The sequence below is a fragment of the Wyeomyia smithii genome, chromosome 3 (assembly GCF_029784165.1).
Source record: "Wyeomyia smithii strain HCP4-BCI-WySm-NY-G18 chromosome 3, ASM2978416v1, whole genome shotgun sequence".
Lineage (NCBI taxonomy): Eukaryota > Metazoa > Arthropoda > Insecta > Diptera > Culicidae > Wyeomyia > Wyeomyia smithii.
In genome coordinates this window covers 87946100-87973488 of record NC_073696.1, presented here as the reverse complement: position 1 = coordinate 87973488, position 27389 = coordinate 87946100, and the positions used below count along the sequence as shown (strand labels likewise).

General features: G+C 37.1%; 1 protein-coding gene and 1 long non-coding RNA gene across 3 annotated transcripts in view; one reads left to right on the top strand and one right to left on the bottom strand.

The window, feature by feature from the left end:
* LOC129729899 (gustatory and pheromone receptor 39a-like) overlaps positions 1-27389 on the top strand; it is an 82952-nt gene that overhangs the window by 54465 nt on the left and 1098 nt on the right. For both annotated transcript variants that reach the window (XM_055688777.1, XM_055688778.1), the window contains one exon: positions 25367-25528. In XM_055688777.1, coding sequence (XP_055544752.1) covers positions 25367-25528 — 162 coding nt within the window. The remainder of the gene's footprint in view (positions 1-25366; positions 25529-27389) is intronic.
* Positions 3321-25653, bottom strand: LOC129729900 (uncharacterized). The gene is made up of 3 exons (XR_008728755.1): positions 25542-25653; positions 4469-4785; positions 3321-4414 (listed from the first exon to the last, which is right to left on the bottom strand). It is a non-coding gene; the product is annotated as an uncharacterized LOC129729900 (long non-coding RNA).

The window sequence follows — 27389 nt, the reverse complement described above, 5'->3', positions numbered from 1 at the left end:
CACTCGACGTGAGAAATAAAGTGTCGGTTTTGCGTGTAGAGTTGCGCGAGCTCATGGTTCATTCTTCGCCTCCATATTCCGTTCTCCTGCACGACGATCGTCCATAGTACGCGTCGTTCGAAAACTCGGAGCACTCGCGCTATTATCAATGCCCATATAATCAAACTTCGCCAGCGCTGTTCCGTGATTCATCTTGTCAAAAACTGCAGAGAGATAGCGTCTATTCGATGTCCATTTTCCATCTCTTGTGTGAGAAATGGGGTAAAGGTGGCTAAATTAGTCGCTGTTGACCGCTTCGGCATTATTACACGCTGCTTCGGTGTGTAAGTTATTGTTTCAAGAACAATCGATAGTTCGAACGAGCAGGAAAACACCAGATGATAATTACAGATTGAATTCAATTGTAAGCGGTGTTGCGAGCGGGCCAAGGTAACGTTTCAGGATTTGCGACGAAATTGCATCTGGGTCACAACCTGTCGAGGATTTAAACCTTAGTCACCGCTTCGAGTGATGGACATTTGTAGACTGTGGGCAGAGACTCTAGGTAAATTACTTGCGGCAGTAAGGAACACGCACGAAAGAACGAAGACAATCCAGTTTCCTTACTTTGCTCACTCACCGTTTTGATTAAAAAAGTGCAAAAATTGAAGATTTTTCATAAGTTTGGCTTCACATGAACCGACGAAACTACCCATGCAACATCAGTTATAGTAACCCATGTGTCAGCAAAAAAAATTGACAACTCTATCAGTAGAACTTCAATCGTGATTGCGAAAATAGTGTTGCTACTCCATTCAGAAGTGAGCGGTAGCGTTCCGCGTCATAAACGAACATCGTGTGGTACGTTCTGGATGCCAGATACACCTACAACAATCACAACAACAATCAGAGCATCGAAAGAAAGCCCGGTTTCGAACGGATGACGACCCTGAGCGACAAGAAGCTCCAAAGGATGCTAAAGAGGATCAATGCAACAGTCCAAACAGTGAAAAAGTACCAGGCGAACATGGACATACGCGTCAGGAAGCAGCAGTCCCGTCCACTGATCTCGGAGCTGCAGGCAATTACGCAGCGGCAGCGGCTGAATCGCGACGTGGCGGTGCTGAGGGACGACAAGACCTATCTTATCCTGCATGTCAACGACTGGTAGGGCGCTTCGTATTTTACTTCTCCCACCAAGGAAGTGAGCTCCGATGTGAAGTTCATTTCAAACACTAAGTTCACCAAGAAGTTGCTGCTGTGGTCGGCAATCAGCAAGAAGGGCATGTAAAAGCAGTTTTTTTTTTGCTCCGGACTGGCCGCGAAGCGCCTACTGGAAGTTGAGGTTTCTTGGCCAGGTCTGGCGTCGGCCCACTACTCGAAATGATCGATGAAGAAGATAGAGCGGCTGAATATCAATGTGAATAGCTGAATATCAATGTGATCAATGGATTTGCACTAGAAATAGTTGTATAGTTTAACTCAAGCGAAGAGATTAAAGTTAAACTCAAACCTGGAAAAAGGTTACTTAGTTCAACTTTGTATTAGTTTATACCAACACTGCACAACAACCCAAACTCTTGGTGGTTCTCGGGACCTAAAATACAAATCGGACACGATTATATATAGCCTTCGATTTTATTCACTGTATATAATCGAACTTTATTTATAATCGAATCAGAGAAAATAAATGTTTTTTTTTATTTATTTTACATAAATGATCTGCTGTTTTCGAATAAAAAAGATTTTTTGTTGACTCATCCCCCTAAAAGTCAGAAAACACATTTCTTGCAAAAAATTAATCTTGTAGTTATTCCTGATGTAATTGCTGTCAAATGTAAAGAAAAGTTTTGATCAGTGTATTTGTCAACTCTTTTGTATTTAATTTCTCAAATTTTTGGAATTTGAAACTTGAAATTTTTGATTTTTTTTATATTTTTAAAATTATTTTTATTTAGGTATTTTTATTACCTTTATTCTAAAATTTTAAAAGAACGGAGACGTACCACCTCCATTGATAGGTAAAGTTAGGGTCGCCATCAAGCGGCTGAAGAACTATAAATTAGAGATGCACCGAATAATAGGGCTGGGAAAAAGTTATTTTTGAAAATTACCGAATTTTCGGATTATCGAAAAATGATTTAAAATAGACTTTGTCTAGGGTAATCCACTCTAATTGATCAGTAATTTGGTTTTTAACTTTTCTCATTCAATCATGTTCTGTTGAATATTCGGCCATCCGTCCGTCCGGCCGAATATTCGGCTGAACAGGCGCCCGAATATTCAACGAAACATGATGATAAGGTGAGAAAAATTAAATACCAAATTATTCTTGACTTAATGTGACTTACTCTAGACAAGCTCAAGCTAAAACCATTATTCTGTAAACTGAAAATTCGGTATTTTTCACAACAAATCTTTTTCCCAGCCCTATTATTCGGTGCAACGCTACTACAAATAGGTCGGCAGAGATGTTGATGGAGCAGAACTTATCAAGAAAAATCCGAAAAAGTTTGCCGTTCGCCAATTGTCAAGATTTGGGATACCGAACAGCTGCCAGAGGAGTGGAAGGATAAAGTCGTCTGCTCTATCTACAAAAAGGCGACAAACCGGATCGAGCTGCCGTGCGAGCACTATCCTGAACGCCACCTTGAAAAGGCTTTCCCAAGTCATCTTTCAGTGTATGTCGAAACTAGTAAATAGATTCGTAGGGAGTTATCAAGCAAGTTTCGTAGAAGGCCATCAACAACGGACTAGACCTTCACTTTGCGGTAGATCCTCTAAAAGCACCGTGAGTACAGGAAGAGCTATGGAAGATCATAAACAAGAGCGTTTTTTCCGGGGAGTTAACCCCACTGATCAAAGTTGGGAAGAATGGAAACAGTATAGCACAACAGACTGAAACGCGAGGTAGGGATGGTTGATTGAAGCTTAATAGCACGACAGGACAGTAAACTAACGATCGACGGCGAATAACTTGAGGAAGTCAACGAATTTGTCGACCGTGGCTCACTGAAAACTTTGGATAATACATGATGCCTGCTAGGGGTTCACCGCAGATGCTGGTCAAACAGTTTTACTGCCGTTCCAAGCAAAGTTGTCCCATGTTCTACAAAAACCTCATGCACGCTGGGAACGGTGGTTTAGTTCTCACAATCTTTTGTAGTTTTCATGAAAAAAAAAAATAGATTTTTACAAAATGAGCTCTTTAAGATAATTAATTTTTAATTTTTCTTTATACTTTTTTTCACAAAAAAATACTTTTTTTTGATGTATATATATTTTTTTCCGGAAAGACAAAATTGTGATCTACAACTTTGCACAAGACAACATACCGATCAAACAAACCGTTTTGAACCTAAGAATATTTGTAATCATCAATACCTTCCCAAAATAGCATTTTTCAATAACTTCTCAAAAATAAGTCGTGTTCTAAAAAATTCAACAAATAGCACAAAATGGCATCTTTTGCCAATAGAAACATCTATGCAAAGTTTCCGCCAAATCGAAAATAGTCGATTAAATTTGTTGCCAGTATTTTTGTGGAATTGCTCTTATGGCCAAGTTAACCTCTGCATCTCTAACGACTGTGACGGGAAAGGGAGGTATTTCGACACCATGGTAAGTGACGGATTTTTATACGTTTACCCTCTACGCCTCACTATACTGCTTTTCTTTACATTACTCTTGCTCACTAGCATAGGCGCCAACTTTGAGGGGAGGGCAAGGCACTTTTTGTCCCCCCAAAATGTTTTCCGAGGGGGAACGTATTATTTTGCTCCCTCAATATTTCAAGAAAGTTGGCGTCTCTTTTTCCTTTTTTCAGATAGTTTTATTTGTTACTAGCTGAATGTACCCGGCCTTGCTCGTGTATAAATTTCTGCTTTTTCTCTCATTTTCTATTTTTCCATTTATTTTTTCCAACCCATCATTTCAAATAATATTTCTATTTTGGTTATAACCTTGCTTGCCTTTTTCATTTCTCCGTCTGGAGCTAAAGTGAATGAATTTGCAGGTGAGCCAACCCTCGAGCAAGCGACATGTAATGGACTGCGGGAAAAACACGGTGATCTCAATTCTACTTCACAATGTTGAATGGATCGTCCCTGTGACTTATTAATAGTAATAGAGAATTCAACTCTTACAGGGAATTTATAACAGAATGGTAGATCACAAGACATATGTGGTATCCTTGGTATAAAAACTGTTCCACCTTCGCCCTTTCCTGTTGCTCCACTTATATTTTTAAACATCTTTCTAACATATTGCCTTGTTTCGTTACAAAGTTTCGGGGGGTCGATATTCCTTTGCAATATGATTGAAGATCCTTTGTTGATTAACAATCGATGCGGAGGCATTCCAGCTAGGTCGAGTGAGTTCAAAAATCCGTTGGAAAATGGATTGCCTCATCAGCATCTTCGACGGTATCGATTAACTTACAATAAACTCAAATTAGACTGAAATTACATAATCAATAGCCTAAGCTCACCTCTGGTAGTTAACATTATTGCTTGCTATGTTTTCTCGTTTCACAATATCAATATCAATATCATCCGAGAGCGGGGGCCTAGCGTGGTTGGTTGTGAGGTGGCGTGATCCACTCACAACCAACCCAACTGGTCTAGATTCGATCCTAGCCGACACCGGGAGATTTTCTGAGGCAAAAAATCTCTGGGATCACGCCTTCCATCGCATGAGGAAGTAAAGCCGTTGGCGCCGGTCCGTTAATCAACGGGTCGTGAGTTAGGGTCCTGGGTGGAGTCGCCTTCCCGGGCGTCGGTGATTGGCACAACAACAGTGGCGGAACTAGACCGACGGAAAATAAGCGAGAGTAAAAAAAAAATCAATATCATCCTTACTAGTTGACCCGTAGTGGCTAGCCACTTTTAAATGCATGGTGGACTATTACTTCGACTCACTACAAATACTGGTATTTATTCTAAAATGATGAAGCTTGTGTGTGTGTGTGTTTACAATTCATCTCCCACTGACCGGCAGTGCTTTTATGGAAAAAACATATCTGCATCTATTTCTATTTGGAGCTGGTATATATTCTATTTTTCAATATATTACATAATTTTTAGTCCTGGAGATGAAAGGTGACAGCTCTAGTGTTCATCCAACGATCCATTTCAAGAATGTCTGGTGACACACGTACTTTCCGAGATCGCCTTCATAAACACCAAGCCCCGCATGAACACGTTGTTATAACTATTAGACATGACATTGTATTCACACTTCCGAACTAATTTGCATTAGTGGCTCGTATTTAATATTATTTGGTCATAAAAGCTTCAATGTCTCTAATATAATTTAGAACGATCTTACCAACTTTTCTTCCTTCGCTCCTTCTGCTATGCATCTAACTCTAACCATCTCGTTGAGTATGGAATAAAAAAAATCCTCGATATTAGTATTATATTCAAATCTGCTCGACTTTTTCATGGCAGCTAATTCGTTTACCCGCCAGTGAACTGCGGTGGCGCTGCGAGCGTATCCAATTCAACTTTTCGGTCGATGAGTTTTGTGGCTGGTTCAAGTGACTTCAAAACAAACAAAAACCTCGAAAACATAACGATACTTATCAATGTTATCATGTCGAGAGCGGTCCGTTAATTCTCCTCTTCACTCTCCCGGACATTAGGGTAACTGGAACTCTGCGGTTTCACTAATTGAACCATTATTATTCCGCGGGAACAGCCCTATTACTAAAATTTCGCGTTAAGGCAGAACGCGCACTATACTTAGTTGGCCTTGTTGCCAGCTCTCTCCCATAAGGAACTCACAATCTTTTTCTAAAATGATGAAGCTTCTTCGAAAAATCTAGTTTGGAATCAAGATTCAACTATGACAATTCGACAATTCGATGCAGATGATCAACACTAATTTTGAACTCAAATGTTAACTGTGAGAAACATCCTTCTTTCAGTGTATCATGAAAATGCTTGGATTGATCGTTTATTTGAAGACGAATGAACATCTTGCCTCCCATACGGAACCACTGCATAGAACATTTTATCCATTATTTAACCATTTTCGAAAAAAATTTTAATGATTGAAAAATTTTAGTTTGAGCTGTATAATTCAAAATAAGAGTTCAATTTGATGTTACATTTCAAGTATGATGTTACATTTCAAGTAAAACTTACAAAACAAACAAAAACAAATGTGATCGAGAAAAACATAACAATTTGCAAAATAGTTGTCTACGATAAAATACTGAACTACTCCAGAAATCATTCACTCGTGCAAAAGTTTGCCTCTGTACTTTGTAATAGTCATGGTAAAGCCTAGAATAACTGGGTACTAACGTCTCCTAATCATTATTGGGTAGTTCAAATCACTCTGTGATACTCCGGTTTAACCTAACACTTTATCCATTTCGCGCATGAAAAGCCTGTCCCCCGCGTTCTCTTGTTCCTGATTTTAACCTGAAATGTGTGGTGTAATCCTTGAATGTGTATAAGGGTTTCAAAGGGAAATACACTAAGGTCTTTTTACGCAGATTTCGAAATTAACGCGTTTTTTATGCGGATTTCGGATTCTACGCAGATTTTTCAGAAAAGTCGTTTTCGACGCGGCATTTTTCAATTTCAAAATCGCTTATTTAGAATGTCTGAGGATCGTTCGTTTTAAATTTTTCCTTGATGTTCAGCTCAGTTCGTAGGTGGAAATAACACTGCTGTTTATCCTTTTTTGAAAGTATTTAGCAAAAATGGTTAAAAACCTTCAGCAAATGAAGTTTTCTACGCGAATTTCGGAATTCACGTGGTTTTTTACGTCGATTTCGGAATTTGTCTTGTTCTTTTTTTTCAAACAAATCAAATGCTTGGTTTTTGTAGGACAGTACATATGTTGGATTTTAGAAAAATCGAAAACTACATGGCGATATTTCAAACATCTAAAATAAAAACTGTTAATCAAATTCAAAGTAATGACCAATAGTGTAAGCTTATACTGTATCTGTATTTATAAAGCAATAACATAATATCTTATTATTTAATAACGTATTGACTGGTGATATTTGTACATATCGGCAAAGGAATTATCGCTTTAACCGTACAGTTTGAACGTCAGATTATAGTTAACGGATTACGTTGGAGCTCTTGTTTTAAATAACCTATGATGTACTTGACTTTTTCATAGTCGGGTACCGTCTTATGCCATCTCTTAACAACCTAATTTTGATGAAGCTGTATGATGTTACAGGACTAATTCATAATCAACAGATAGTGGTTTGGTTAATTTCAAATCTCTGGGTCATGCTGAATATTTATGATACTCAGTGGTGGGCACCATTCCGCTAATTCGCTAATTAGCGACGCTAAATTTCAGTTAGCGATTTAGCGATTTCGCTTATTTTTGAGCTGGTTAGCGAAACTGTTAGCGTCGCTTAAATTTTGGCCTTCCAAACGCTAATCGCTAATTCGCTAAATTTTGTGGAGAAGCGACAATAGAAATATATAGAAAAACTGTGGATTGCTGATGGCGTACGTAAATTACTTCAAAAGATGAACATACTTTACTGCGAAAGTTACTTTTGTCAGTTTTTTTACCCTAGAATGGAGTTCCAGTTATCGTACAAGCCACAGGAGCATTTTGAAGAACAAGCACAAGGTCCCCGATCAGAAAGACTAAACAAAAATGTAACAGAAGCTGTTAGTTTGTTATACAAAAAACCTTTCAGGTTGTGTTTCAAATTAGATCCCGTTAGGTGTTAAAATAACAGAAATTATAACAATAAATATTCTACTAATATCAAACCTATATCAAGTTTTGTTACTAACGTATCAGCTTTCTAACAAAATGAGATAGCATATGGAACAGTATAATAACAACCATTGTTATAAACTACAGGTTTTGATAGAGACGAAAAAAATGTGAGATTTGTCTCAAAACAACTTTGTTTCAGGATTTGTTTTTAAAACTCATTCAGATTATATTTTGATATCAAAAGCATATGGGAAAATACAAAATCGTATCAAATTATGTTATTTGTATCTCGTGTTGATAGAATTTTGTAATTTTCTTGTTATGCTCTTCTGATCGGGTCTAGATTGAATTTTTGGCTCACCAAGAACTTTGGTAAATTGCAATGCACTTGAAATTATGAGAACTTTGGTTCTACTTTTTCGATTCAGATAATAATTGAATTTTCATGAAAACATTCCTAAGAGTATCTATTTTCAATACAAGCTAAATAACTTTTGTTATTCTTGTTTTTACAAAATCAAATATGAATACCGTTTCGTGAACCTCTTACTGTAAATAGCTTTAAAAAGTAATTGTTTTCGTTTGTTTAACCAAAACAGATCAAAGTGGTCCAAATCTTACAAAACATGAGCGATAAATATAGTGATAAGTCTATTTACATATTAAAAAGTTAGCGATTAGCGATTAGCGAAAGTTCCGCTAATGTGGGTTTAGCGTTTAGCGTTCAGCGATTATCGAGCTAAATTTTCCGGTTAGCGACTTAGCGATTAGCGTCGCTAAATTTTCGGTTAGCGGTGCCCACCACTGATGATACTACGTTCCTTTTACATATCGAAATCATCTTTCTCTGTCTTCAGCGAAACATTATATTTTTGGCGGTTTTTGTCGATGCAACTGGATCAGAACATTTAGCCATGTGCGAATAATAACACGTGTGTCTAAGAAAGTTAAAACTCAGTTCACTCTGATTTCCTCACGCTTCAATCTGATTTCCTCACGCTTCAAACGCAATCAATGGTAACTTGTGGTTGCTACACATAAAAAAATAACAAACTTTGGTGTACCTCAGGTTCATAGTTTGCTAGGAAAGAGGACAGTTTTAGTAACTTGCGTTTGGCGTGTGCGTGACCACTGACAGCTTACGAAACTATGTATATTCCGATAGTTGAACTTCAGTCTTCATGAATTAATTACCAATTTGAAAATACGGGGACTATCTCCACATTTTCCTGGAGTTTTGAATATCTTCCAATGCAGAAAAACAACCCTCACTATACCAAGCGTTCGGACACCAATTTTCGGTTTTGAGGAGTTAGCTCTGACCTATGAACCTAATATCAGGGAGTATTTGAATATTTTTCTTCTTGAATTTGAAAATAGCGTTAGACGCCCGTTGTCATTTTCTGAACATAGTTCTACTTCTAGAACTCTGGATTCTGGACGTCATCTCGATATCGAAAATATACATATTACAGAGCATATATTCGTTTTTCACAAAATTCTGCCACCGGAAGTCGCCATATTGAATTTAAAAAATTGCGTTGCATTTTTATTTCTGGTTTCTAAAGGTCATCCTGGTTCCGGAAATACCAATGTTTGGAGGTTTGTAAACCTTTTGTAAATGATGTAAATGTATGTAAATGATTAAGCTTATTTTCTATAGAATGAAACCTCACAAAAACGACGTAAGGTTCACTACACTACACTACACTACACTGCACTACACTTCACTGCAAACAGCCCTTGAAGTATAATGGGGGAAAATATAACTCAGTGTCAACCTAATTTAAGAAGCACCTTTTTTCCGCAAAGTTTCGACCAGTTTACGAGAGAATCATATATTAAAATATATGAAAGTTTATATTTGTGAATGATTGGTTGTCATAGCTTTCATCGAGGCATCTGTCTCAGCTTTATAAAAACGCTCGGAGATACCAAATACAATGACGAATATGACTAAGGTTTCTACGAAAAAATATATGACATAGCACCGATAACTTCCTTCACTTAACCTTAAACTGTGATTGAACTTTTAAGCAGTATGAAATAATAGCTTTTATTCTTTTAAACAACTTTATCAAATAGATACGATAGCGACTTACAAATCAGTTTGAAAAAATAACAGATAGTGCTTTCGTGAAGAGATAGCCAATCTCACCTAATTGAAATCACATAGTTAGTAGCGCTTTCGCGAGATATTTTAACAAGCAGTTGAAATGTTGGGAAAATATAACGTTTTTAAAAGAACGGTTGGTTTAAAATTAAAGGAAAAATGAAACAAAGTAAAGCTTCTGAGTGCTTTAACAGAATGGACACCAATTATTTTTCAATAAATACATACATGTCAGCAACATGCACTATTCTAAAAATTTAGTGAGAAAGTTTGGCTCGAGTTAGTAAAATGTTAATAAACGTTTTGAATTTTGAGTGAAATTCATAAAATATACATTATGCTATTCACCGCGATCATTGGTGCTTATTATGGGAGAGTTCACGGTGAAATCAGAGTGAAGTGAACACAATCCTATTACGGGACTCACGTGGGTTAACAAAACGTCGCAAAGTCCATTTTGAACGAAGTAATTTCAAGAAGATGAGGAAGGTTTAAAAACCGATTGGTTTGTGATCTAATGATAATATAAAGCAAAGTTATTGATCTTTGAATTAAGTTTAGCGGTAGGGCTTAAAAGCTTCGTCTTCTCGAAAAATGTCCTCATACAAAATTTCAGCTCAATCGAACTTCGGGAAGTGGTGCCTTTAAAACGGCCAAAGTGTCACTTTTTTGACTGATGAAGTTCATGAACTGTTCGATATCGGATTTTTTTGTATGCCAAATGTCTTAGAAATGTATAAAACTTCGAGATCTGGTGTTATCTCGAAAAAAAAAATCGGAACAACTCCACTTTCTGAGACAAAGAAATTTTTGTGCTGGGAAACTCATTTTACTTGCCTTTTTCTCATTTTCACTTCACTGTCCATCTAACTTCACGGAGCTACACGCAAAAGTTGGATGGTGCGAAACCAGTACAAAATTGTGCGTTTTTAGAGCAATTGTTGATGTAATTCGGAACCAGTACAATGATTGCGTGTTGGGCATAACGCAATTAATGCTCTAGCGTTTCTCCAATGTATTTGGCAGCTCCAAACTACTACACCTAAACAGTTCAAGCAGCATTGCAAAGCGAGCGAGAAGCAAAACCATTCTCCTCCTTTCTGCTTGAGGACGAGACATATGCTACGCTGTTCAAGTCTTACGCACACACGCTTTCGAGATACTTTTTCTTCTTCATGCATTCCTTTGAATAGCAGCAAGCACGCACCAACAGTATGAGTGACACTAACAACACCGGTATCAAGTATGCACAGCACGGGTGTCTCGCTCATTTCGTAAAGCAACGAGATATCGCCTTGCGCGTCGCAATCCGAACCGAAAGAGAAGCGAAAGAGCAACCTGCAAATTGTATGTGACGTGTCTAGTCTTGTCGCACATACATGGAAATTCTACGAGCGAGAGAGAAATTTCTCTCGTCGCTTGCACTGCACTTGCTGCTTGCACTGCTCCATGAGTAGCAGTCACTAATACACTCGACGTGAGAAATAAAGTGTCGGTATATGATACATATTCTGTTTTCATTCTATGTCAATGTATTCGCAGTACAACTGTTGCGTTATGCGTTTCACACATTTATTGTGCGATTTCTGTGCAACATTTGTGCGATTTGGGAAGACACAATGATTGTACAAAACTTCAACTTTTGCGTGTAGTTTTTGTCACCTCACTTTAGATGGAATCGGGAATAGGTCTCAAAAAGTGAAGTGAGCGTTGGAGTGAAATATACATTTCACCGAGAAGTAATTCCCGTAATAAGTAACATTGGCTGAATATGAGCTGTCACACTTCAGCATGAAACTTAGAGCATTGCAATATCCGGCAAATTTGTAGTACTATTTGGGGACTACAAATTTGTCATACATCGTTTCCTAAAATTGTAGTGGTGGAGTAAGCTATCGGTAAAACGAAACGGCAACCGAAAAAACACCCAGAAATTAAATAGGCAAACTTGCCTTATTTGAAACTCAAATATAATTCATAACGTTTTCGAAATAATATGAAAAATTTTCGAAAATATTTTAGGAATCACGAACAAAATTGATAAAATCTAATTTATCAAACCCAAACCAAACACCATGCAAGTAAAGCCCAGCACGCGAAGCGGAAAATCGCTTGAAGTCTCAGAAGCACACTGGTCCGATAATCATACATTTTTTGGCCCGATCATGATTCACCCTAGTCCGGTCATGATACAAAATCTATGATCAGGAAAAACGATATAATTAAATGTATTTACGTCGGATTTGCTATAAATTATTATTTTTGTAAACTAGACAGATAGACTTTTCCGATAAATGTATTTTATTTAGATTTCCATGTAATATTGATGGTGAAAATGTGACTTGAAAAGCGATGTACCTTGAAAATAGTCTAAATTGGTCGGATCATAATACATTACCCTACCAACATTGGGGGGTTTATGAGCGTTTTCCACAGCTTTAAATGGCTTCCCAGAAACCGGAAGTCGCCATCTTGGATTGAAAATGGCATCGAACATCATGTTTCGGTCTCTGGACATCAACTTCCGGCCTCCAAATATGACCAAGAACCCGAAAATCATCAAATTTCAATGAAAGGTTTCCGTTATGTATAAAAATTTATTACTTTTGACCCCCTTCTTCTGGAAGGGTGACCCCTCCCCCTATCTAATACTTCTATGACCACTTCCTTTGTGCTAAAAACGCGTATGCCCAGTTTGGTTGTTCGGTTCAGGCCTTCGAGAGTTATGCTGGAACATACATACATACATACATACATACAAAACATCTCTTTTATATAAATAGATTTTTAAACTTCACAACACAATAGATTTTTAAACTTCACGCAAAAAATATGCAATATAAATATTAATGAAATCAGATAAATAAGGTTTTTTGTAACTCTCTTGACCCCCCCCCCCCAAAATTCTGTGAAGTCGGCGCCTATGTCCGCTAGAAAAATTGTAGATCACAAGAGAAACTATATGATTTAAAAAAAGGCAATGAAAATTTGACCCCGACATCAAACATCGTACATTATTGCCATAGTCGAACGAATTTATCATCAGCGTCAAAACATTGTACAAGGCTATCGAATTTCATTGTACTATAGAAGATGTGTCATTTTTTGATGAATGTTGTTCCAAGGGCATCCACTCATCAGTGCGACCACGGCCGTTTCAGTTTCTAGTTGTACATACTATTCTTGACCTTTATCCCCCTTAAACCAGCTTTCAACATCCACAAAGCCTAAGCGAATTGAGTAGAAATCAGCCCTTCGGAATCGCACTTACAGTATTGATATTTGGAATGATTTCGATTGCTTTCGGTAAGCGAATAGCAAACCGAATTCAAATTAACTAGATTAATTTGAACGCCAATGGTACTGCCGTAGGTGTCACGCCTCAGTTGCTTGATATGAAATTGTATTCAGTGTTGTTACCATGACCGGCAGGGACCCGTTGCGTTTCATAGTGCCAATAAACACATATCTAGCGCACAGTAGCGCACAGTTTGATCCGGTGAAGGGTTGTTACTGTTGCAACAAGCATCGAACTTTAATACTACTTGGAAATCTGACGTATTTAGTGATATGCAACATGTTTTGGGTGTGGTACTACAGTACCGTATGACTTCAACTGATAGAAACTTATGGACATATTTTTGCATCGTTACTAGCGATTGACGATGAGCTTTATTTTAGCTACAACTACGTAATGATTCTGAATGGGATGTGGAATTCGAAAGCAATTATAAACCTGTTGAATTCTCTAATCAAAGTTCAGCGGAAGTTTGATATGAGCATGAGCATGAGCATGATGAGCATGATTGACCGCCCGCGGTTGCTACTTCGTTATCGCCAGATCAGCTGTAGTTACACAGAGAACCAACAGATGATGTTTGGGACTAACATTCATCCTCAATGTGTAAAAACTGGTGACCTTAATCTTTTTATTAGGCAATACCGGCGCCGGCCGCATCCGAATGCAGGTCAATGAAGGAGTTTGTATAGGAATATGTTGACGTGATACTCGCTTGATCGGAAGCCGAGAACACCTCTGCACTTCCACGAGAAATCACTGGGGTGTTGGAGAAAAGGGCAGGGTTTTCAGTAGGGTTCGTTCTGGTAAACGATGCGCTGAGTTCAAGTACCGGGTTCATTATAACAAAATCGCGCGTACGAGTTTATTATATCTTCCACGGAAATCATAACGCGATCATTTCTTTTTGATGATGTAGCACCGCAAAATTGAAGCGCACACAAAGTCCGGTATCCTTATTATGACTTATATAAACTGATCCGAATATTCGTACATCATTGAAATTATAACGAGTTGAAAATCTATCTGTGAAAAATTCGAAGGTATCGATGCGAAGTTTCTAGATCAAATCGAATAGTGACGTTTCTCGTATGATGTTCGTCTGTTCTTATAAAACGAATTCCTGATTTGAGACGTTTTTAGAGCAGAAAGCCAATAGAATGCCGGGCCACGCACAGGTGTGTGTGGTGTATATGATTGTAATGAAAAATATTATACTACACGATGTGGACGATTTAAACCGACGTATCGGGTTGCGGCCACTCCAAATGTGTATGATTTAGTCGAAAGAAATTCGAGAGTTATTATATTTTCATTTCTGAAACCGAGCTACGCAAACGCAACACATATAACTTTTAAATATCATGCGAACGAGTTCGTAAATATTATGACTACCGTAAAACACCTACTGAGTATAAAAATTGGCAGAGTTACATGCGTTCAAAGCCTAAAAACTGAAAATAAAATGCAAATATGCATATTAAGCAAAGTTCGGTCAAGTATTTTTCACACAAGGGATACGTACAAGGGATAAGGACGCGTTATTTATAAAAACGTCGTAATGAGTCGTGTAAAAATGTAACTGTGTAAAAAACACCTCTTTGTAGTCTGTTGTCGCTCTTGTTACTTAATGTTTTACGCGAAAACCGTGTAAAAAAACCGCGTTATTTATAAAAAAAGACGTATAAAAACTGCGTTACTAGGAAGACCGTCATAAAAAACGTGTAAAATAAAATCGTATAAAAAAATCTTACTGTACGAACAAAGTTTATTTATAAAAAGCCAAACCCGTCAAAATCCAAATATAGTAGACAAGAACTCATGTCAAGTCCACTTACAAGTTTTAACATGATCGAATGAAAAAATATGAATATTCGACAATAGTTCAAAAGCTAGAGAAATCATGAATTGCAATAAACAAGAAAACAATTATATGTTCTCTATACCCGCGCGCGACAAATTATTGTTTCACTATATACATAAACTATCGCTATATAAGTAAAGCGGATTATCCAACTAACAAAATTAAATGTGTTCGTAGGCATTTCCTCATCTCTTTCATTAGCAGTTTTATTGGTTAATTTGTCTACCCGCCGGCGAACGGCGGTAGCGCTGCGAGCATGTCTAGTTTTACTACACTGTTGGTATTTTTTTTGTGGCTAGTCCAGCTGATCTCAAAACAAATCGAAAATATAACGATACTTATCCTGCCTAGAGCGATTCGGTGATTCGCTTCTTCACTATTCAGGTTTAACAGGAGAGCTCGAACTGTTTCATTTCACTAATTACACCATTTAATTTCGTGAGAAAGAGCTTCTAGGGCCAAAAATTTTTACATAGAAGCAGTACGCGCAGTTTGCCTTCAGCTCTTCCTTCCTAATTAAACTTATCTCTAGGATTGTAGGTTATTCTAGAGAAACATTTCAAAAGGTCCTATCTGCTTTGAACGATTTTCTGATCGATCACTTTCATTTAATCACTACAACTTATTTAACATCTTTCATGACACGTTATTTGCACAAGTTGATAGCGAAGCGATCACTCTAGCCTTCTGAACGAAAACCACGCTTGGGAGAGTTACTAAAGCTGAACCATTACCAAAATAAGAAGATGTTTCAGGAAAACGATGAAAGCAGATAGGACCTTTTGAAATGTTTAGCTAGTATTCTTTTCACTTTCACTATTTATCAACACCATGCACACACATATTAAAAAACCTAAATTAATCCACCTAGCGGTCAGACTCAGCCTTTCTCATTCAAACTTATTATTTGTAAAAATAGATTTACATGAATGCTTAAATCCAAAAAAGTATATTCACTCTTTGGGTTCTAAAATATTGATGTTGTAATTAAAGTATAAAATATTAAATTTGACGTAATGTTAGTGCTTCAGAAATAGCGAAATATAAGAAATGACTCTTAAATTCGAACAATTTATTCACGAGCGATACCGGGCACATTCAAATAGTACGATACCACATTTAAATCATGTTGAGGCCATATATATTGATCAAAGCAGCCTTAGTGTTGAATAGTCTTTGAATTTCTTTTCTTTACAAAACTTTTGAACAGTATATCAAATTTTTATGAAGTTTGTTATTTGTAAGTTTGAGAGATGACTCGTTTGTATGACACTAGTAATGTTCAAATAAGTCGTAATACTTAAGATAATAGACTTTCGTTGTTTTACAAATTAAAACATAACGGTTGCTTAAGGGGTTATATACCTTTTTAGTTTTCAAAAAACCGGGAAAAATTTTATTACATTATCTTCAAACACAACATCATGAGAACATTTCCACAAATTTTCATAAAGATCTGAGCAATAGAAAGTCTAGTCTCCAAATTAATCAAACTAGCGCATCACAACAACACAAGTCACTGCATGAAGAATTAAATCAAACTTTGGCAGCTAACAATAAAGCTACGAAGCCCATAACGGACCATTCTTCGCCAGGATGGCGATTTTTGGGCAATAAATGGCGCTGGATGCCAGACTGGTCGGATTATGATGCTAGACAACGGACTCGTAGGCTCCAAGAAAAGGCTGCCGAAAAATCTAGACGAAACAGGAAACGCAGGAGGCGACAAAATATTGAATCGAAAAACTTCAACAACAATCGAAACCATACCACCAACAGCAACAGTAACAAGACAACGAATAGTAACTATATCAACAACAACCACAAGTTCACACACACTTACCAAAACGACCAGATCCGTGTCAATGGATCGGATAAACAATTACTGGCAACCGCCAAAGTTAAATTTGCCAGACCACCATCAACTATTGACCACCCTATAGCAGGCCTCGCAGTTCCAAATTTCATCAACTTCCGGAAGGGTGAAACCATAAACCCTTACCGTTCAGACAACCAGAACCTACATAATATTGAATCGCCACCAAATGAGAACACTACTTCGAAAGCAACATTAGAATCGCACCCAACATCGTGGTCGCTCGATCCCATGCGGCCTCCTGTTGTCAACCTAACACAACAATCAGCTGTTGGAGACGGGCGTTTTCTGAAGGCGCGTTTACGAGATCCAAAAATTATGCACCTTGTACGTCTTTACCTTGCGTACATGCATGACAAAGACCCAACGGTTTGCTACGACGGTATGACGAAAACCAGCATACAAATTACTTTGGCATCAGAGGGACTACCAGTAGCTGCGGAGGAGCTCAGGAAATTTTTCTTCGAGGTACATGAAGAATTCGGCGTACCGAAACAAGCGGCTTCCGAAGACCTTAATTCTTATAGTAGACACTTGAACAACCAGAGGATTCAATCCCTGCAACGCGCAAGGGAAAGTGCCGACAAATTTTATAGACCGATTTTTCGGAAATAATGACCCCTTTCGATGAGAAAGAGAGTAATTCAAGACGTGGCTCTGAAGAGTTTGTAATCTATTGCCAGAATTTTAACAGAATGAGTAGTTCAAAAAAAAATTGATATTCTTAGTAAAAAGATTAGTGGTTGTATGTATTCAATCATTATAGGAACGGAAACAAGTTGGTCTGAAAGTATAAAGAGTGAGGAGGTTTTTGGAAACAGTTATCAAGTATTCAGAAGCGATCGTGATCTTTTGTTAACTGATAAAAAATCTGGTGGCGGTGTACTAGTAGCCGTCAAGACAAAGTTCGATGCAGAGTTGGTCCCAACGATGAAGTATAAAGAATTTGACGATGTTTGGGTCAAAACTGTATTAAACGGTCAATGCCACATTTTTGCATCAGTATACTTCCCTCCACAATTTGCAAAAAAACAATATTATGAATTATTTTTAGAAACCGCCAACTCAGTAATTTGTAACTCTGACCCGGAAATTAAAATTCATATATACGGCGATTTCAATCAAAAAGATGCAGACTTCATCAAGGACTGCGATAACGAATCACTGTTGCTTCCTATAGTAAGAGATAACGAGGCACTACAGCAAATTTTCGACACGACCAGTCAGTTAGGATTATATCAAGTAAACGCAATACGAAATGAACTAAACTGTTTTTTAGATCTCTTGTTCACAAACTGCACTGAAGATTTTAGCGTAGATAAAGCCGTTGATCCTCTATGGAAAAATGAGAAATTTCATACAGCCATTGAGTGTTCATTGAACATAGATAGCACTAGATCACGTCCCAATGATAGTGAATTTGAGTATGTGTATGACTTTAAAAAAGCTAATATAACAGAAATCGACCGTAAACTCAGTGCAGTCGACTGGCAATCACTTTTGCGAGGCAAAGAGGATATTGAAAAAGCCGCGAATACGTTTCTCTCTCTATTATACGAAATTATAAATGATACAGTTCCTAGGACGAAAAAACGCACTAACTTTTGTTTCAAAGATCCCGTATGGTACACGCAACAGATCAAAAATTTGAAAAACAAAAAACAGAAAGCCCATAAAATGTACAAACACCATAAATGTGAGACCAATCTGGAACGATACAAGAACATATGCAGCGAACTAGATGCAGAAATCTCATTAGCTTATGAGAATTATAACTCTAGGGTTGAAAGTAATATCAAATCTGATCCAAAGCAGTTTTACCGTTTTGCAAAGGAAAAAATGAAAACTAATAATTTTCCATCACGCATGCATTTTGAAGGTAACGAAAGTACCGAGTCTCAGCTTATTTGCAACCAATTTGCGAAATTTTTCCAGACCGTTTACAAAAACCCGGATGAAAATAGAGATTTTAACTACTTCACGCATTTACCTGATTGTACCAATAGTGTATCAGTTCAAAATATAACTGTTCAAGAAATATTAACATCATTAGAATCCCTAGATGCAACTAAGGGTGCTGGGCCAGATGGAATTCCACCATCTATGCTTAAAACATTTGCTTCTTCTTTTGTAAAACCACTGTTTTGGCTTTTCAATCTTTCAATCAAAACAGGTGAATTTCCTTCCATGTGGAAAAAATCATTTCTCATCCCGATCTTCAAGTCAGGTAAACGCTCTGATATAAAAAATTATCGCGGCATAGCAATCATCTCTTGTATTCCGAAACTATTTGAATCAATCGTTAATAAACGAATTTTCGAACAGGTGAAAAATAGTATTACAATCAACCAACATGGTTTTTTCAAAGGAAGGTCCACAGCTACTAATCTATTAGAATTCGTTAATTTCACACTCGCTGCAATGGATAGAGGTAACTACGTTGAAACATTATATACCGATTATAGTAAAGCTTTCGATAGAGTCGATATAACATTACTGATCTTCAAACTAAAACGCATTGGACTAGATAACCAACTCGTGAAATGGATTGAATCTTATTTGACGAACAGAACACAATTTGTCCGTTTCAAAGGCCATCTCTCTGATCCAGTGAAGGTAACATCTGGAGTTCCGCAAGGATCACATTTAGGACCCTTACTATTCATTTTGTTCGTTAATGATGTAACCCTTTTACTTAACCAGATCAAAATTTTAATCTATGCCGACGATATGAAATTGTATATGGAGATTAAAAACCAGTCTGACCTCGAATTGTTTCAGTTGCAGATCAATACCTTCTATACTTGGTGTCTGAAAAGCTTACTTGATATAAATATTAAGAAATGTAATGTCATATCATATACAAGAAAACTTTCAATGCAAACTATGAACTATTACATAGGCCAACAACTTGTAGAGAGATGTACCAAAATGAGAGACTTAGGAGTGATCCTCGATTCGAAACTCACTTTCGTGAATCATTATAACACAATAATCAACAAAGCCAACAGTATGCTTGGTTTTATTAAACGTTTCAGTTATCATTTCAAGGACCCATACACAATAAAAACTCTTTTTGTGAGCTATGTTCGATCAATATTAGAGTACTGCAGTATAGTTTAGTCCCCATATCAAGAAGTTCATACCAATCGTATTGAATCAGTTCAAAAACAATTTCTGGTTTTTGCATTAAGAAAACTCAATTGGGCATCATATCCTCTCCCTTCTTACGAATCTCGCTGCATGCTTATTAATATCGAAACTCTGAAGAAACGACGAGAAACAACCATGATTACCTTTGTAAACGATATGATCTCACAACGTGTTAATTCACCAAATCTGCTGGAAACTCTTAACTTTTATGCTCCTTCTCGTCCTTTAAGAACGCGCAATATTTTTACTAACAATAATTACCGGTCATTGTACGCCAAACATGGACCAATTAACAGCATCATGAACGCATACAACAAACACTGCGAGATTATAGACGTTACCATGTCCCGGAACGCATTAAAAAGCGCATTACGTGCTAGAACTCGATAGCTTAAGATTAACGTATACATTAGAATTGTAGTCTACATTGATTGATTGACGAAATAAATAAATTATTTATTGAGAAAGAAATTTAGAGCGATTTGCAAAGAGCCTCGCCACGGCCGCATAAGCCAAACTTGAAACTTTACACGCGATTATCTCGGAATAGTTTTTTCCGGAAAATGACTTTGCCGTGATCCTGATTGTGGGAAAACTACTGAACCGATTTCCTTTTTTTTTTTTTTTAATTTTCGTTACAAAATTCGCCGATCCTTGAACGATCGCTTTTTGAAACATACAGTTACATTTTGCCGCAAAAAAAAATCTAATGCAATTTTTTGCGCTCAAAACGTGATTTTTTTGGGAAAAACGTTCCCGTTTGCACTTAAAACAAAATACTCATAAAGGCGATCGTTCAAGGACCCGGAACACTTCTAAACTAATGAAATAATATGAGTTTTTTGATTTCGGTTGATCCGCTGAGTCTCTATCAGGATCACCGCAAGCCTCTGCAAAAAAATAGCGTTTCGGGGAAACGGCCATTACTCCAGTAATAATTTGTATATCTCAAAATCAAACGTATTTTCTTGTTGTTGAAAAACTGTACTTTCAGAAAAATACCACTTTGATGCAATGTAAATGGTGCTATGCACTTAAAAATAAATTCAAACTTCCCTCATTTTTCTCGACCAAAAAGGTATATAACCCCTTAAGTATGGGGGAGCCGAGCTTTAAAACCACGTGTTCAATCATAATTTATCAGTTAACCCTTAACTATACCGTTCATTCGATATCAATATTGTTCAAATCTGTTGTGTAGTTTCTAAGATAATGAAGTTTAGTGATTTTCACATTTCGATACATTACAGACGAAGTTACATTCCGATTACAGCAAAATTCAATAGGGTGTTATGAGGCAGCTAGTCCTTTCATTTGATACTAATTCTGTGGAAATCGGGTCAACCATCTCTGAGAAAAGTGAGTGAGCCCAAGTAGTCATCAGAATATGTTTCTTTTCATAGCTGGATTTCACATTTCTAAACATAACAGGAAAACTAATAATCCGTTCGCAAAAAAAAAAATCATTAGGGTCTTATGGGGCAACAAGACTTTCCATATGACACTGATTTTATGCAAATCGGTCCTGCCATCTCTGAGAAACATGAGTGAGATTAAACAGTCTCCAGAACACGTTTCTTTCTGTAACTTCTAAACCATATGTTCAATCTTTATAAAATTCAAAAGTTGAGGGTTTTAAGGTAGCCCATTCATTTGAAACCAATTTTGTTCAAATCGGTTCTGTAGTTTCTGAGATATTGATGTTTCGTGATTTTTATGTTTGATACATAACCTCTAAACTAGAAATCAGATTACAATAAAATTCAATAGGGTCTTATAGGGCAACTAGACCTTTCATTTGCAATTGATTTCATTGAAATCGATTCAGCCATCTCTGAGAAAATCGAGTGAGATTGGGAGAGCGTTACACACAGACACACATGCAGAAAATGCTCAGCTCGTCGAACTGAGTCGAGTGGTATACGACATTCGGCCCTTTTGAGCACTTTTATACCTTTAGTTTTTGCAGTGATTGCTATACCTTTTTAGGAGAAAGGCAAAACGTGAAATGATAGAAATGACTTTTAATTTCAACTTCAATCCCGAGCAAGGCCGTAAACATTGAAATAGTACAATATTAAATTTAAATGATGTTGAGGCCACATAGTTTGATCGTAGCTATAGTTTTAAACAGTCTGCGGGTTACGTTTCTTTCTATAACTTTCAAACCACATGTTTAAACATTATGAAATGCATTGTTTAAGGATTTGAAAGCCCATTTATTTGAAATCAACTATGTTCATAGCTTCTGAGATATAAGAGCGTTTTTCACATTTTGACGCAGCGCCAAAACTAAAAGTTTGATTACAATAAAATTCAATAGCAACCTAAGCGGCAAATAGATCCTTCATTTGACACCAAGATAGAAAGAATCGGTCAGACCATCTCTGAGAAAAGTGAGTGCGAAAGAAAGGTGCACATACACACGTACACACCCACACACAAACATATACACCTATACATGCATATATGCAGAAAATGCTCGATTCGTCGAACTGATTTGAGTAGTATATGACATTCGGCCATTTCAATCATTTTTCTACCTTTTAATTAGCCAGTGATCGTCAGGAGAAAGTCAATATGTTTACTTTCATTATGTGATTAAACATTTTTATGAACAACGGGCACAGTTACAATCCGATTGCAATGAAATTCAATAGCAACCCATGGGGCAACTACACCTTTCATTTGACACTAATTTTGTGAAAATCGGTTCAGCCATCACTGAGAAAAATGAGTGAGTTTAAACAACCTCAGTATAACTTTTCTTTACATAACTTTTGAACCATATGTTCAATCATAACGAAATACGAAAGTTAAGAGTTCTGGGGACAGCCCAATCATTAGAAACCAGTTTTATTGAAATCGGTTGTGTGGTTCCTGAGATATTGATGTTTCGTGATTTTTACATTTTGATACATAACCTCTAAACTAAAAATCCGATTACAATGAAATTCAATAGCAACCTATGGCGCAACTAGACCTTTCATTTGCAATTAATTTTATGACAATCGGTCCAGCCATCTCTGAGAAAAGTGAGTGAGAAAAAAAAGTTGCACATACACACACACACACACACATACATACATACATACAGAAAATGCTCAGTTCGTCGAAAGAAGTCGAGTGGTATATGACATTCGGCCATTGGGACCACTTTTATACCTTCGGTTTTTCCAGTGATTGCTATACCTTTCTAGGAGAAAGGCAAAAAAGCTAAATAAAAAGCTACCGGTGGCGTAGCGCCATGCCAGTTTTCACTATTGGCATACTCCTGAACCGTGTGAAATAACACTTCAATTATTCGCACACTAACATCCTTTATGTAAACCTCCGCAAGCTTACAAAGAATTCCAATAAAATTCACGGTAATTTACACAGGATTTAACAGCATTTCATTGTTTACATTACTCTGATATCCCGGCACTATAGAGGCAAACATGATCCCGTTTATTTGGATGATTCACGTTACAATTTCTAAATTTGAGCAAAAATTTGCACGCGGAAACTATTTTACGTCCGCTCGCGGTTGCTTCGGTCTTTTGTTACTTTCGAAATTCAGTTCAGCGGAAGTTTGATATGATACTCAAATACCCAAATCAATCAAAACTAAGGAGATTTATGTTCACTAGTCTTGTCGTGAGCATTTTCTACTATTTGATGTACTGTTCCTATTCATTTTTGCTGTACGGATGGTTATTACTTTTCAGAATGATGCTTTTTTCAACTCTAGCAATCACCGTTGATGTGTATATGATGCAATTTATAGAGATTTTAGCGATACTCAAAACTGGCGTAGTTTTTGTAAGCAAACGCATGAACAAAAACGTCGGACACAATAGGGATTTACGTAAGGTTATTGAAATATACTTTGACTTGATATCGCTAATGCATCGTTCCACGAAAGCTTTGGCGACTCCTATAGTATTTGCTATATTGTTGCTGTTCTTCGATGCAACGCTGCAACTGTTCCAGTTGTTTTTTCTGTTCCTGGATTCGGTAGGAAAGTTTTCTCTTGAGCGTGTTATTCAAGACATCGTTATTTATTCCGTCTGGTTGTGGCCGCTCGCGATTAAAGTATGTTTTATAATGGGACTGGCGACCAACGTTAGTTTAAAGGTGAGTGCTTTTCACGATAAGAACTTTAAATACTTGGAAAATTATCTGACGCAAAACATCTGACGGCGATTGTCAGTATGATGAATTTTTATGTGACTGAAAATGCAATTTACGTTAATATTAAAAATTAATATTTCAATATGTTTTCGAGGAAAAATAATTCTGTAATTGCGAACAAAACCGACAAAAAATCAACTTGAACCATATTGTTCGCTAACATTTTAATTCCAATGGAAAGACAACTACGCTCCCTACATACCGTAATGAATTCACTCGGTTTTCATATGGTTTCAATTAAGAGTGAAGTTAAGCGTACTAAACATTGCTACTACTGTTTGTACTCAAACGTACTATCGTTCGTTTGCTGCCTCTTGTTAACATTTAACATTGCGCGTGGAGAGAATTTCAACGTTGTAGTGAATCGCGCTAACAAAATTACCGTTTTCGGCGTTGAAATGTTGTTATGCCATCAAACACTATTCACGCATCCTGAGAAACTATTATTTTTTCAATTCAGCCAAACACGCTAGCCTTCGTTACATCCTGGAAGAACTGTGCAGTAAATTGCAGATAAGCATGGAGAAATTCGGCTGTCATAATTGCTTATGCATAGTGTTGATAATATTTCCGAAAGTAGTCATATTATTTCGCTACTATCAGCAGCTTTTAAATCACGACTGGTGGGCACTTATGTTGTTCATTTTTCTGCTGATGGATTCTGTTGCTATCAATCTGATGCAACAGGAATGTGCAACGTTTGTTGGTATCCTTGGTGAACTTTTTAGTTTCGTAGGAAAAGCTGAACTCCCAGAAGAAAATTTTAACTCTTACGCTATATGTCTGCTGGATGCTGTTGATGAAATGAACGATTTCTATGGGATAGTTTTCTTTCTAGTATTTATACAGCAGCTGTTCGGGATGACTAGATTTTTCTACAAACACTTGCTCTATCAGGAAGATATGCTGGCCTTTGAGGAACCTGTCCTGAAAGGGCTCAATTTTCTTGTTTGGGGGGCTTCAGGTTTGATAACGTTGCATTTAATACTAGTGTGTGATAAAACAATTCGGAAGGTTAGTAGTGTGAAGCACCCTAGATATATTATTCCAATGAGAAGTAAACTACAGTTATGAAATAAATGTCAATACAAATTTTATCAAGAGAAATTAAGTAGGTTTAGAGGAACCAGTAAATAAATAAAAGAATGATTAATTTTCTACAATCACTTTCTGTTTCTTTTCGAAATTTCACAGGCAAACGAGACGGCCCTTTGTACACGGTATTTTGACGACTACACCATGAAGAACACCAAGGTTGCGAAGCAGATTAACAAATTTCTACTGAAGAATCTACATCAGAAGAAAAAGTTTTCGGCTTATGGATTTTTCGATATCGACAACAGTGTCATTTATACAGTAAGATTCCTACCTCACTAAGGTTTTAAGACAACATTGTGTCACTCGAATTACTTTGAAGTTTAACCGTTAATGCCTTTATATTGAGCACTTAGTTTACATTACTAGACAGCAGGGATCGTCTAACTAATCAGAGCTGTGCAAAAAATCTTCGTGCGTCTCGCAGATTATTGTGCACGTCTCCAATATTTGGAAGGAGTAAGAGACGAAGGAGAGAGAGATTTTATACTTGAGAGTCAGAGATCGGGTGCTACTCATTTTTTTGCGTGCAAAGCACACGCCGTTGGGAGACTGCACAATAATTTCTAAAGAGACGAGTAAGAGCAGTTCGGATTGCACTGTACATTTCGTTTCCAAAGAGACAGGTAAGTGCAGTTCGCATGTCACAGCACTCTCTATCCGTCTCTTTCCGGAGATGTCTCTGTGCAATTATGTGCAATAAAAGCGTTCGAAACTTGCTACGAATGTTGCATTGAAATCTGTGTAGGGGGATGAGGGGCATAATAAGCACACGGGGTGAAATGGGCACCCCTCTTATATGCGAAACTACGCATTTTTTAATACAATGTGGTATGTGGAACTGTTCCGTAGTTACTACAGTATATCTTGATGTAGAACAAAAGTGATTTGTCTGTTTAAAACATGGAAATATACTGAAAAAATCAACTTGGTTCCCGGATGTTGGAAAAATTATTATTATTGCGCACTACAAAATAAGCTTATACGGTCGTGCCTCAATCAAGTATGTAGACACATCAATATGACGTATGGGTCGTACCCCAAATTTCACTATCATTGACGTTTTGATTTTAAGCTATAATTAGTGTTAAAATCTCATATTAACTTTAACTAATTCGATAGGAGCGAAATGGTCACCTATAGTTGGGGTGAAATAAGACAAGGTGTGTTGTCACATAAATTTACCTGAAATTCATCTCAGTAGACTTGTGAGACTTGTTCTGTTTCCATAGTCAGTGTTTGTTTACAGTGATGGTGCGAACATATATTAGAAAATCTTTGAAGCCGAATCGATCAGAAAAAGGGACTGCAGGCAGAATTGGCCACCATAAGGCGCGACGGGACATTTACGAAACAAGCCGCCAAGTATCATGGCATCTCGCGACAAACGTTGGCCCATCAGTTGTACTTCTACACAGATATGTTCTATAAGAGTGCTCATTATGCCCCAGTGGGAAGCTCATTGTGCCCCACACATCCACTGATTGCTAGTTTTATAAGCATGAATCTAATTTGTGTTTTTCACCATTATACGATAAACTTTTCAATGCCCCTATTCCCCCTACGAGTCAGCAGGAAGCCGCAAACGGGCAAAATTTTCACACAGCACAGGCATAATCAGGGTTGCCACTCTCATTTTTAAATACATTTAACTACTGCACAAGAAATGTAAAGCTAGCTTAATTTTGTTGGTTTCGTTGGAAAGTCGAGAAAGTTCGTAATCAATGATATCTTTTAAACGTCGAATTATAGAGAATAAGAAGCACCTAGAAAAGGAACAATTTCCTCTCTTAAATATGTGATAAACATGGGTTTTGTTGTTAACTAAATTAAGTTTTAAAGTCTACTGTACAAGATGTTCTTTGACGCCTCTTTATGTTTAGGTGCTATTTAACTTTAAAAGCATTAAGCTGTGCCTTCATTTAGTGTTGTCAACATAGGAGCATACCTTTCAAAACAATAATATGCGTTGTACGGTTCATGTTTCATTTTTTTGAAAAGGTGTGATCCGCATCCTCATACAACACAGATAATCGTTATGCGTGAAAATGTCGAAAAATAAAATCTGTATAACTACAGATTATTCTGAATATGTGGCATCACTGGCTGTGATCAAAAACTC